The sequence below is a fragment of the Vidua chalybeata genome, chromosome 35 (genome assembly GCF_026979565.1).
Source record: "Vidua chalybeata isolate OUT-0048 chromosome 35, bVidCha1 merged haplotype, whole genome shotgun sequence".
NCBI classification, from domain to species: domain Eukaryota; kingdom Metazoa; phylum Chordata; class Aves; order Passeriformes; family Viduidae; genus Vidua; species Vidua chalybeata.
In genome coordinates, this window is record NC_071564.1 from 97,591 (window position 1) to 110,559 (window position 12,969).

Below are 12,969 nucleotides of genomic sequence, written 5' to 3' on the forward strand. Positions count from 1 at the left end.
TGGGACCCTAATTCACCCCAAAATCCTATCTTGGACCCCTATTCACCCCAAATCCCACCTTGGAGCCCTAATTCACCCCAAAATCCCAGCTTGGACCCCGAATTCACCCCAAACCCACCTGGGACCCCGAATTCACCCCAAACCCACCTGGTGTGCCCCAAAACCCCAACCCCCGGTGTTTCCACCCCACCCAATCCCCTAACGGTGTCCCCAACAGTGTCCCCGTGTCCCTAACGGTGTCCCCAGTGGTGTCCCCATGTCCCTAACGGTGTCCCCAGTGTCCCTAACGGTGTCCCCAGTGGTGTCCCCATGTCCCCATGTCCCTAACGGTGTCCCCATGTCCCTAACGGTGTCCCCAGTGGTGTCCCCATGTCCCTAACGGTGTCCCCAGTGTCCCTAACTCTCTCTCTTCTCTCCCCCTCGGCTGCGGGTGCTGCTCCCAGTCTGGAGATGGACAGGTTAGCGGGGAGGGGGCTGGGGGGGACAGGGGTCCCCCAGGACCCCTCGGTGGGGTCACCACACTTGGGACCCCCCAAAACTCCTGCAGGGTCCTGTCCTGGGGTCACCACGGTTGTGACCCCAAAACTCCTGCAGGGTCCTGTCCTGTGGGGCCACCACGCTTGGGACCCCCAGGACCCCTCTGTGGGGTGACCTTGGCTGGGACCCCTCTGTCCTTATGGGGTTACTCCTGTCCCTGTGCTTTTGGGGTCCCTGCTGACCCCGTGTCCCCGTCCCTGTCCCTGCAGGGTGGTGGCTCGGAGCAGGAGCTGCCAGTGAGGTTTTGGGGTCCCTGCTGACCCCGTGTCCCTGTCCCCATCCCCGTCCCTGTCCCTGCAGGGCGGTGACTCGGAGCAGGAGCTGTCACTGAGGTTTTGGGGTCCCTGCTGACCCCGTGTCCCCATCCCTGTCCCCATCCCTGTCCCCGTCCCCGTCCCTGCAGGGCGGTGGCTCGGAGCAGGAGCTGTCACTGAGGTTTTGGGGTCCCTGCTGACCCCGTGTCCCCGTCCCTGTCCCCATCCCTGTCCCTGCAGGGCGGTGGCTCAGAGCAGGAGCTGTCACTGAGGTTTTGGGGTCCCTGCTGACCCCGTGTCCCCATCCCTGTCCCCATCCCTGTCCCCGTCCCCGTCCCTGCAGGGCGGTGGCTCGGAGCAGGAGCTGCCAGTGAGGTTTTGGGGTCCCTGCTGACCCCGTGTCCCCGTCCCTGTCCCTGTCCCCGTCCCTGCAGGGTGGTGGCTCGGAGCAGGAGCTGCCAGTGAGGTTTTGGGGTCCCTGCTGACCCCGTGTCCCCGTCCCTGTCCCTGTCCCCGTTCCCGTCCCTGCAGGGCGGTGGCTCGGAGCAGGAGCTGTCACTGAGGTTTTGGGGTCCCTGCTGACCCCGTGTCCCCATCCCTGTCCCCATCCCTGTCCCCGTCCCCGTCCCTGCAGGGCGGTGGCTCGGAGCAGGAGCTGTCACTGAGGTTTTGGGGTCCCTGCTGACCCCGTGTCCCCGTCCCTGTCCCCATCCCTGTCCCTGCAGGGCGGTGGCTCAGAGCAGGAGCTGTCACTGAGGTTTTGGGGTCCCTGCTGACCCCGTGTCCCCATCCCTGTCCCCATCCCTGTCCCCGTCCCCGTCCCTGCAGGGCGGTGGCTCGGAGCAGGAGCTGCCAGTGAGGTTTTGGGGTCCCTGCTGACCCCGTGTCCCCGTCCCTGTCCCCGTCCCCGTCCCTGCAGGGCGGTGGCTCGGAGCAGGAGCGCTCCAAGAAGCGGCGCCGCGGGGACAGGTACTCGGTGCACACCTCGCTCATCGTGGCCACGCTCAAGAAGATGTTGCCCATCGGCCTCAACATGTGCTCGCCCGCCGACCAGGAGCTGATCGCGCTGGCCAAGGGCCGCTACGCCCTGGTGGGTGCCCGGGGACACCTGGGGACACCTGGGGACACCTGGGACCCACAGATGTCCCCTGGGTTCAGGGACAAAGCCCTGGGGCTGGGGACATGGCGCTGGCCAAGGGTGGCCACTACGCCCTGGTGGGTGGCCAGGGACACCCCCAAGGGTTTGGGGACCCCTCCCTGAGGTGTCCCCTGTGTCCCCCCCCCCTGCAGAAGGACACGGACGAGGAGGTTCGGGAGTTCCTGCACAACAACCTGCACCTGCAGGACAAGGTGAGCTGGTGAGCATGTCACCGTGTCCCCTGTGTCACCGTGCCCCCAATGTCACCGTGTCCCCTGTGTCACTGTGTCCCCAATGTCACCGTGTCCCCTGTGTCACCGTGTCCCCAATGTCACCGTGTCCCAATGTCACCGTGTCCCCCGTGTCACCTGTGTGCCCAGGGTCACTCTGTCCCCTGTGTCACCGTGCCCCCAATGTCACCGTGTCCCCTGTGTCACTGTGTCCCCAATGTCACCGTGTCCCCTGTGTCACCGTGTCCCCAATGTCACCGTGTCCCCAATGTCACCGTGTCCCCAATGTCACCGTGTCCCCCGTGTCACCTGTGTGCCCAGGGTCACTCTGTCCCCTGGGTCACCATGTCCCCAATGTCACCGTGTCCTCTGTGTCACTGTGTCCCCTTTGCCCCCCATTTCCCCAATGTCCCCAATGCTGTCCCCAGGTGGAGAACACGGGCTCGGCGCGCTGGCAGATGGCCCCGGTGCTGTCCCCAGTGTCCCCAATGTCCCCAAATCTGTCCCCAGGTGGAGAACACGGGCTCGGCGCGCTGGCAGATGGCCCCAGTGCTGTCCCCAGTGTCCCCAATGTCCCCAAATCTGTCCCCAGGTGGAGAACACGGGCTCGGCGCGCTGGCAGATGGCCCCAGTGCTGTCCCCAATGTCCCCAATGTCCCCAATCAATGTCCCCAGGTGGAGAACACGGGCTCGGCGCGCTGGCAGATGGCCCCAGTGCTGTCCCCAATGTCCCCAATGTCCCCAATCAATGTCCCCAGGTGGAGAACACGGGCTCGGCGCGCTGGCAGATGGCCCCAGTGCTGTCCCCAGTGCTGTCCCCAATGTCCCCAATGTCCCCAATCAATGTCCCCAGGTGGAGAACACGGGCTCGGCGCGCTGGCAGATGGCCCCAGTGCTGTCCCCAGTGCTGTCCCCAATGTCCCCAATGTCCCCAATGCTGTCCCCAGGTGGAGAACACGGGCTCGGCGCGCTGGCAGATGGCCCCAGTGCTGTCCCCAATGTCCCCAATGTCCCCAATGTCCCCAATGCTGTCCCCAGGTGGAGAACACGGGCTCGGCGCGCTGGCAGATGGCCCCAGTGCTGTCCCCAATGTCCCCAATGTCCCCAATGCTGTCCCCAGGTGGAGAACACGGGCTCGGCGCGCTGGCAGATGGCCCCAGTGCTGTCCCCAATGTCCCCAATGTCCCCAATCAATGTCCCCAGGTGGAGAACACGGGCTCGGCGCGCTGGCAGATGGCCCCAGTGCTGTCCCCAATGTCCCCAATGTCCCCAATGCTGTCCCCAGGTGGAGAACACGGGCTCGGCGCGCTGGCAGATGGCCCCAGTGCTGTCCCCAGTGTCCCCAATGTCCCCAATGCTGTCCCCAGGTGGAGAACACGGGCTCGGCGCGCTGGCAGATGGCCCTGGTGCGCCAGGCGGGCCGGGACGAGGACCCCGACAGCCCCGAGCAGGTCGTGCGCAGGGTGCAGGAGGTGTCGGCCGTGCTCTACCACCTGGAGCAGGTGTGGGGGCAGGGGGGGCTGGGGGTGCCCAGGTGACCCCAGGTGACCCCAGGTGACCCCAGGTGACTCTCCCTGCAAACAGAGCACCCCTACAAGTCCAAGAAGGCCGTGCGGCACAAGCTTTGGGTGCTGTGTGCCCTTTTGGGGTGTTTTGGGGGGTCCCGGGGGGTTCAGGGGTGCTCAGGGGGGTTTGGGGGTGCCCAGGTGACCCCAGGTGACCCCCCCCACAGACGGAGCACCCTTACAAGTCCAAGAAGGCCGTGTGGCACAAGCTCCTGTCCAAGCAGCGCCGCCGCGCCGTCGTCGCCTGCTTCCGCATGACCCCCCTGTACAACCTGCCCAGGTGGGCACGGGGGCACTGGGAGGGCACTGGGAGGGCACTGGGAGGGCACTGGGAGTGGGGGTGGCCACCCTGAGACCCCCTCAGGGGAACTGGGAATGTCCTTGGAGGCGTTTCAGCCCTGCTGGGTGACACCTGGGACACCCTGGGTGACACCTGGGACCCCCGAGTGACACCTGGGACCCCGTAAGTGGCACCTGGCGCTCCCTGAGTGACACCTGGAACCCTGTGGGTGGCACCTGGGACCTTCTGGGTGACATCTGGCACCCCCTGGGTGACACCTGAGACCCCGTGGGTGTCACCTGGGACCCCGTGGGTGGCACCTGGGACCCCCTGGGTGGCACCTGGGACCCTCCAGGTGGCACCTGGCGCTTCCTGGGTGGCACCTGGAACCCTGTGGGTGTCACCCGGGACCCCCTGGGTGACATCTGGCACTCCCTGGGTGGCACCTGGGACCCCCTGGGTGGCACATGGGAGCCCCGGGGGCAGGGCTGGGCCCCAGGTGAGGCCAGGTGGGCGCAGGTGACACGGGTGTCCCCAGGCACCGGGCCTGTAACATGTTCCTGGAGTCCTACCGGCTCTCGTGGCTGGCCCGGGAGCAGCCGCCCTTCGAGGACCGCATGATCGACGACCTCTCGGTGACAGCCGGGGCTGGGGACACCCCCGGGGGCTTGGGGACATCCCTGGGGGCTTGGGGACATCATTTTGGGGGTTTGGGGACACCCCCGGGGGTTTGGGGACATCCCCTGGGGGCTTGGGGACATCCTTTGGGGCTTTGGGGACATCCCTGGGGGTTTGGGGACACCCCCGGGGGCTTGGGGACAACCCTCAGGGCTTTGGGGACATACCTCGGGGGTTTGGGGACATCCATTGGGGGTTTGGGGACACCCCTGGGGCTTTGGGGACATCCTTTGGGGTTTGGGGACACCCCTGGGGGTTTGGGGACATCCCTCGGGGATTTGGGGACATCCCCAGGGGCTTTGGGGACACCCCGGGGGTTTGGGGGCACCATTTGGGGGTTGTGGACACCCCTGGGGGTTTGGGGGCACCCCGAGCCCCCCTGACGCGGGGTTTGGGGTTTCTGGGCCCAGAAGTCGGGGCGGGAGGAGGAGGAGGAGGAGGAAGAGGCGGAGGCGCGGCCGGACCCGCTGCACCAGCTGATCCTGCACTTCAGCCGCACCGCCCTGACCGAGCAGAGGTGACCCCAAAAACCCCGAGGGGACCCCAAAAACCCTGAGGGGACCCCGAACCCCTGAGGGGACCCCAAACCCCTGAGGGGACCCCAAATCCCCCGGGGACCCCAAATCCCTGTGGGGACCCCAAATCCCTCCGGGTCTGGGATGCAGAAACCCCAAATCCCACCGGGAGGGACCCCAAATCCCCAAACCCACGGAGAAGCCCCAAAACCCCACAGAGGAGACCCCAAATCCCACCGTGGGCACCCCAAAACCCGGGGTGACACCTGAGGCCGGGGGCAGCTCCAACCCCCCGGGCTCACCTGGGGCTCACCTGGGTCCCCTTTTGGGGGGTTCCGGGGTGTCCCCCCCCCCCGTCCCCAACCCGTGTCCCCCTCCCCACACCCCGCAGCCACCTGGAGCAGGATCACCTGTACATGGCCTACGCCGGGATCATGGCCAAGGTGGGGCACCCCAAAAACCGCGGCACCCCAAAAACCGGGACACCCCAAAACCGGGACACCCCAAAACCGGGGCACCCCAAAACCGGGGGCACCCAAAAACCGGGGCACCCCAAGGGCTGAGGGCTCGGGGGTCCTCGAGGTCATTTTGGGGGTGGAGGGGCTGGGATTGGGGCGGGGTCCAAAGACTGGGGGGGTTCCCCAAGGTTTGGGGGTTCCCCAGGGGGCTGAGGGAGTTTGGGGTCCCCAAAGATTGGGGGGGGTCACAGGGGGGTTTAGAGGTCCCCAGGGATTTTGGGGGTCACAGGGGGGTTTGGAGGTCCCCAGGGATTTTGGGGGTCACAGGGGGGTTTGGAGGTCCCCAGGGATTTTGGGGGTCACAGGGGTTTTGAGGGTTCCCAGGGATTTTGGGGGGGTCACAGGGTTTTGGGGGGGGTTACAGGGATGGGGGGGGGCTTTGGTGGTCCCCAGGGATTTTGGGGACCCCCAGGTGGGTTTGGGGGGGGTTCCTAATTTGAGGACCCCCGCCCCCCATTCCCCCAGAGCTGCCACACAGAGGAAGGGGAAGAGGAAGAGAAGGAGGAAGAGGAGAAGGAAGAGGAAGAGGCCGAGGATTCGTTTGAGGTGGGGGGGACCCCAAAAACCCCTGACCCCCTCTGTGACCCCCCCTGACCCCCGAGACCCCCCTGACCCCCCCGTGACCCCTGTGACCCCCCCGTGACCCCAGGAGAAGGAGATGGAGAAGCAGAAGCTGCTGTGACCCCCAATGACCCCTGTGACCCCCTGACCCCCCCGACCCTGAGACCCCCCTGACCCCTGTGACCCCCCCCTGACCCCCGAGACCCCCCTGACCCCCCCCGTGACCCCTGTGACCCCCCCGTGACCCCAGGAGAAGGAGATGGAGAAGCAGAAGCTGCTGTCGCAGCAGGCCCGGCTGCACACGCGGGGGGCGGCCGAGATGGTGCTGCAGATGATCAGCGCCTGCAAGGGTGAGTGACCACTGAGTGACCACTGAGTGACCACTGAGTGACCACTGAGTGACCAATGAGTGACCACTGAGTGACCACTGAGTGACCGCTGAGTGACCACTGAGTGACCACTGAGTGACCGCTGAGTGACTGCTGAGTGACCCTGAGTGACCAATGAGTGACCAATGAGTGACCATGAGTGACCACTGAGTGACCACTGAGTGACCAATGAGTGACCCCTGAGTGACCACTGAGTGACCAATGGGTGACCCCTGAGTGACCGCTGAGTGACCGCTGAGTGACCCTGAGTGACCAATGAGTGACCCTGAGTGACCACTGAGTGACCCTGAGTGACCAATGAGTGACCCTGAGTGACCACTGAGTGACCAATGGGTGACCACTGAGTGACCACTGAGTGACCAATGGGTGACCCCTGAGTGACCGCTGAGTGACCGCTGAGTGACCACTGAGTGACCAATGGGTGACCCCTGAGTGACCGCTGAGTGACCGCTGAGTGACCCTGAGTGACCAATGAGTGACCCTGAGTGACCACTGAGTGACCACTGAGTGACCGCTGAGTGACCGCTGAGTGACAGCTGAGTGACCACTGAGTGACCACTGAGTGACCGCTGAGTGACCACTGAGTGACCACTGAGTGACCAATGAGTGACCAATGAGTGACCATGAGTGACTGCTGAGTGACCACTGAGTGACCAATGAGTGACCAATGAGTGACCAATGAGTGACCACTGAGTGACCACTGAGTGACCGCTGAGTGACCAATGAGTGACCAATGAGTGACCAATGAGTGACCGCTGAGTGACCACTGAGTGACCACTGAGTGACCCTGAGTGACCAATGAGTGACCCTGAGTGACCACTGAGTGACCAATGAGTGACCAATGAGTGACCGATGAGTGACCAATGAGTGACCAATGAGTGACCCTGAGTGACCGCTGAGTGACCATGAGTGACCAATGAGTGACCAATGAGTGACCCTGAGTGACCCTGAGTGACCACTGAGTGACCAATGAGTGACCACTGAGTGACCACTGAGTGACCCCTGAGTGACCATGAGTGACCACTGAGTGACCAATGAGTGACCATGAGTGACCATGAGTGACCACTGAGTGACCAATGAGTGACCAATGAGTGACCATGAGTGACCATGAGTGACCACTGAGTGACCAATGAGTGACCAATGAGTGACCACTGAGTGACCAATGAGTGACCCCTGAGTGACCCTGAGTGACCACTGAGTGACCAATGAGTGACCAATGAGTGACCATGAGTGACCATGAGTGACCACTGAGTGACCAATGAGTGACCAATGAGTGACCAATGAGTGACCGATGAGTGACCAATGAGTGACCCTGAGTGACCGCTGAGTGACCATGAGTGACCAATGAGTGACCACTGAGTGACTGCTGAGTGACCACTGAGTGACCCTGAGTGACCACTGAGTGACTGCTGAGTGACCACTGAGTGACCCTGAGTGACCAATGAGTGACCCTGAGTGACCCTGAGTGACCAATGAGTGACCCTGAGTGACCACTGAGTGACCAATGAGTGACCACTGAGTGACCACTGAGTGACCAATGAGTGACCACTGAGTGACCAATGAGTGACCATGAGTGACCATGAGTGACCACTGAGTGACCAATGAGTGACCAATGAGTGACCGCTGAGTGACCACTGAGTGACCAATGAGTGACCAATGAGTGACCCTGAGTGACCAATGAGTGACCACTGAGTGACCAATGAGTGACCCTGAGTGACCAATGAGTGACCACTGAGTGACCAATGAGTGACCCTGAGTGACTGCTGAGTGACCGCTGAGTGACCTCTGAGTGACCAATGAGTGACCAATGAGTGACCAATGAGTGACCACTGAGTGACCAATGAGTGAGCAATGAGTGACCCCCGAGTGACCCCTGAGTGACCAGTGAGTGACCGCTGAGTGACCAATGAGTGACCCCCGAGTGACCCCCGAGTGACCCTGGTGTGACCCCTCGGTGACCCCGGTGCCCCCACCTGTCCCCAGGTGAGCGGGGGGCCATGGTCTCCTCCACCCTCAAGTTGGGCATCTCCATCCTCAACGGGGGCAACGCGGACGTGCAGCAGGTGCGTCAGCCCACCTGGCCCACCTGTCCTCAATGTCCCCAGTGTCCCCACCTGTCCCACCTGTCTCACCTGTCCCCACCTGTCCCCACCTGTCCCCACCTGTCTCACCTGGCCCACCTGGCCCACCTGTCTCACCTGTCCCCACCTGTCCCCACCTGTCCCACCTGGCCCACCTGGCCCACCTGTCTCACCTGTCCCCACCTGTCCCCACCTGTCTCACCTGTCCCCCTTGTCCCTGTCTCTCACCTGTCTCACCTGTCCCCACCTGTCCCCACCTGTCTCACCTGTCCCCCTTGTCCCTGTCCCACCTGTCCCCACCTGTCCCACCTGTCTCTCACCTGTCTCTCACCTGTCTCACCTGTCCCACCTGTCTCTCACCTGTCTCTCACCTGTCTCACCTGTCTCTCACCTGTCTCACCTGTCCCACCTGTCCCCACAGAAGATGCTCGAGTACCTCAAGTCCAAGCGCGAGGTCGGATTCTTCCAGAGCGTGCAGGCGCTGATGCAAACCTGCAGGTACGGGAGGGGGACCCGCGGGAATTGGGGAAATTGGGGTCACCCCGTGGGAATTGGGGACCCCCGCGGGAATTGGGGTCACCCTGGGGAAATTGGGGTCACCCCGTGGGAATTGGGGTCCCCTCACAGGAATTGGAGTCACTCCCGGGGAATTGGGGTCACCCTGTGGGAATTGGAGTCACTCCAGTGGAAATTGGTGCCCCACCGGGGCTATTGGGGTCCCCCCACAAGAATTGGGGTCCCCCCGGGGCTATTGGGGTCCCCCTGTGGGAACTGGGATCCCCCTGGGGCTATGGGGGTCTCCTTGTGGGAACTGGGGTCCCCCTGTGGGAATTGGGGTCTCCCTGTGGGAATTGGGATCCCCCCGGGGCTATTGGGGTCCCCCTGTGGGAACTGGGGTCCCCCTGGGGCTATTGGGGTCTCCTTGTGGGAATTGGGGTCTCCTTGTGGGAATTGGGGTCCCCCCGGGGCTATTGGGGACCCCCGGGGCTATTGGGGTCCCCCCGGGGCTATTGGGGTCCCCCCCGGGGCTGTCGGGGTCCCCCGGAGCAGGCGGGACCCCCGGGCGGGGCCGTGGCGGTTTTGGGGTGCCCCTGACCCCGCTCCCGCAGCGTCCTGGACCTGAACGCCTTCGAGCGGCAGAACAAGGCCGAGGGGCTGGGCATGGTCACCGAGGAGGGCACGAGTGAGTGGGGGACCCCCGGGACCCCCCCGGGACCCCCCCGGGACCCCCAGAGGGACGGGGCAAGCTGGGACTGAGGGGGGGTCCCCCCGTTCTGCACCCCAAAACCCCCGCGCTGCTCCGCCCCAAGCCCCTGCTGAGAGTGTGGCTCCCTGACCCTAAAACCCCCCAAAATCTAATGCCCCCCCACCCCTAATGCACCCCAATCCCTGCCCTAAAACCCCCCAAAATCTAATGCCCCCAATTCCCCCCAATCCCTGCCCTAAAACCCCCCAAAATCGAATGCTCCCCCCACCCCCAATTCCCCCACTAATTCCCTCAAACCCCAATGCCCCCCCGCCCCTAATGCCCCCCAAAATCTTTTGCTCCCCACCCTCCTAATTACCCCCCTTTGTTTGTCATCCCCCCCAAACCCTAAATCCCCCCATGATCCCTAAATCCCCCAAACCCCAATTCCCCCCACCCCAATTATCCCTGTGGATCCCCAGTTCCCCCCCTGGATCCCCAATTCCCCCCCTGGATCCCAAATTTCCACCCTGGATCCCCTAAATCCCCCCTGGTTCCCTAAATCCCCCAACCCTAATACCCCCCACCCCAATTCTCCCATGGATCCCAAATTTCCCCCACCCTCCTAATTCCCCCCACCCCAAAATCTTTCCCTGGACCCCCAATTTCCCCGCTGGATCCCCAGTGTCCCCCAACCCTAATTCCCCCCCTGGATCCCCAATTTCCCCCCTGGATCCCAAATCCCCCCCACCCTCCTAATTCCCCCCACCCCAAATCTTTCCCTGGACCCCCCGTTTCCCCCCGGACCCCCAAATTCCCCCGGTGCCCCCCCAAAATCCCCGTCCCCCCCTGCTCACTGTCTCTTCTCTCCCCCCGGCTCCGCTGGCAGTCATCAGCCGGGAGAACGGTAAATATGGGGCGGGAACAGGGGGGCTATAGGGCCAGGGGGGCTATAGGGCCTCAGGGGCTGCAGGAGGGCTGTGGGGCGCCTTATAGGGCTGGGGGGGCTATGGGGTCTAGGCGGCTGTGAGGGGGCCATGGGGGATTTGGGGCTGGGGGCTATAGGGAATTATTGGGGGCTATAGGGGATTATCAGGGTCTACGGGGAATTTGGGGCTGGGGGCTATAGGGCATTGTTGGCGGCTATAGGGCATTATCAGGGCCATGGGGGATTTGGGGCTGGGGTCCATGGGGGATTTGGGGCTGGGGGCTATAGGGCATTATCAGGGCCATGGGGGATTTGGGGCTGGGGGTTATAGGGGATGATTGGGTCCATGGGGGATTTGGGGCTGGGGGCTATAGGGCATTATCAGGGCCATGGGGGATTTGGGGCTGGGGGTTATAGGGCATTATCAGGGCCATGGGGGATTTGGGGCTGGGGGTTATAGGGGATGATTGGGTCCATGGGGGATTTGGGGCTGGGGTCCATGGGGGATTTGGGGCTGGGGGCTATAGGGCATTATCGGGGCCATGGGGGCTTTCGGGGGTCTGTAGGGCTGGGGGGTCTCCAGGTGGTCTCAGGGCTGTAGGGGGGTCAGGGCTGGGGTCCCTCAGGGGTCCCCAAAGGCTCCATGGGGCTGGGGGGGGGCAGGAGGAGGGTGGCCTGTCACCGTGTCCCTGCTTGTCCCCTGCGTGTCCCCTCCCTGCTAACCACCCCCATGTCCTCACTGTCACCCTGCTTGTCCCCGTGCCACCCCAGCATGTCCCTGTGCCACCCCGATGTCCCCTCTGCTGTCCCCGTGCCACCCTGCTTGTCCCTGTGCCACTCTGTGGTGTCCCTGTGCCACTCTCTGGTGTCCCTGTGCCACTCTGTGGTGTCACCGTCCCACCCTAGGGTGTCCCCGTGCCACCTCGGATTGTCCCCGTGCCACTCTCTGGTGTCCCTGTGCCATCTCGGGGAGTCCCTGTGCCACTCTCTGGTGTCCCTGTGCCACTTCAGGTTGTCCCCGTGCCACTCTCTGGTGTCCTGGTGCCACCTTGGATTGTCCCCGTGCCACTCTCTGGTGTCCCTGTGCCATCTCGGGGTGTCCCTGTCACACCAGGGTGTCCCCGTGCCACTCTGTGGTGTCCCCGTGCCACTGGGGCGTGTCCCCCGTGCCACCCGTGACCCCCGGTGACCCCGCTGTCCCCATGTGCCCCCCGTGTCCCCCCAGGGGAGAAGGTGATGTCGGACGATGAATTCACCCAGGACCTGTTCCGGCTGCTGCAGCTGCTCTGCGAGGGCCACAACAACGGTGGGGACACCTGGGGACACCTGGGGACACGGGGGGACACCTGGGGACACAGGGGGACACCTGGGGACACCTGGGGACACCTGGGGACACAGGGGGACACCTGGGGACACGAGGGGACACCTGGGGACACGGGGGGACACCTGGGGACAAAAGGGGACACCTGGGGACACCTGGGGACACGGCTCGGGGGGCTCTGTGTGGGGAGGAGGGGGCTCGGGGGTCCCCGGGCCAGGAGGGGCCGGGAAGAGGGCGGTGCCTCGGGGAGGGGGGGACACAGGGGGACACGAGGGGACCCAGGTGGCAGCGAGGTGACAGCGAGGTGATCCCCGGGGTGTCCCTGTCCCCCCCCCAGACTTCCAGAACTACCTGCGGACGCAGACGGGGAACACGACCACCATCAACATCATCATCTGCACCGTGGACTACCTGCTGCGCCTGCAGGTGACACACACCTGTCCCCAGTGTCCCCAGTGTCCCCAGTGTCCCCAGGAGCCCCCGGCGACTGCTGCCGGCCCCGTGTCCCCTCACTGTCCCCAACGTCCCCAGGAGTCCATCAGTGACTTCTACTGGTACTACTCGGGCAAGGACGTCATCGACGAGCAGGGCAAGAGGAACTTCTCCAAGGCCATGGCCGTGGCCAAGCAGGTGTTCAACAGCCTCACCGAGTACATCCAGGTGAGACCCCCGGGCACGCCTGGGACCCCCGGACACACCTGGGACCCCCCTGGACACACCTGGGACCCCCCAAACCCACCTGGGACCCCCTGGACACACCTGGGACCCCCAAACCCACCTGGGACCCC

At 64.1% G+C, this 12,969-nt stretch overlaps 1 protein-coding gene across 1 annotated transcript in view; it reads left to right on the top strand.

Moving 5' to 3' along the window:
• The window catches only part of RYR1 (ryanodine receptor 1), an 89,666-nt gene that overhangs the window by 67,244 nt on the left and 9,453 nt on the right, over positions 1 to 12,969 (top strand). The window contains 17 exon segments of the mRNA XM_053968499.1: positions 444 to 458; positions 1,711 to 1,881; positions 2,082 to 2,141; positions 3,527 to 3,661; positions 3,892 to 4,004; positions 4,543 to 4,639; positions 5,093 to 5,199; positions 5,589 to 5,640; positions 6,181 to 6,261; positions 6,527 to 6,626; positions 8,649 to 8,728; positions 9,168 to 9,244; positions 9,856 to 9,929; positions 10,822 to 10,839; positions 12,086 to 12,166; positions 12,519 to 12,607; positions 12,713 to 12,841. Of these exon segments, the coding sequence (XP_053824474.1) occupies positions 444 to 458; positions 1,711 to 1,881; positions 2,082 to 2,141; positions 3,527 to 3,661; positions 3,892 to 4,004; positions 4,543 to 4,639; positions 5,093 to 5,199; positions 5,589 to 5,640; positions 6,181 to 6,261; positions 6,527 to 6,626; positions 8,649 to 8,728; positions 9,168 to 9,244; positions 9,856 to 9,929; positions 10,822 to 10,839; positions 12,086 to 12,166; positions 12,519 to 12,607; positions 12,713 to 12,841 (1,479 nt within the window).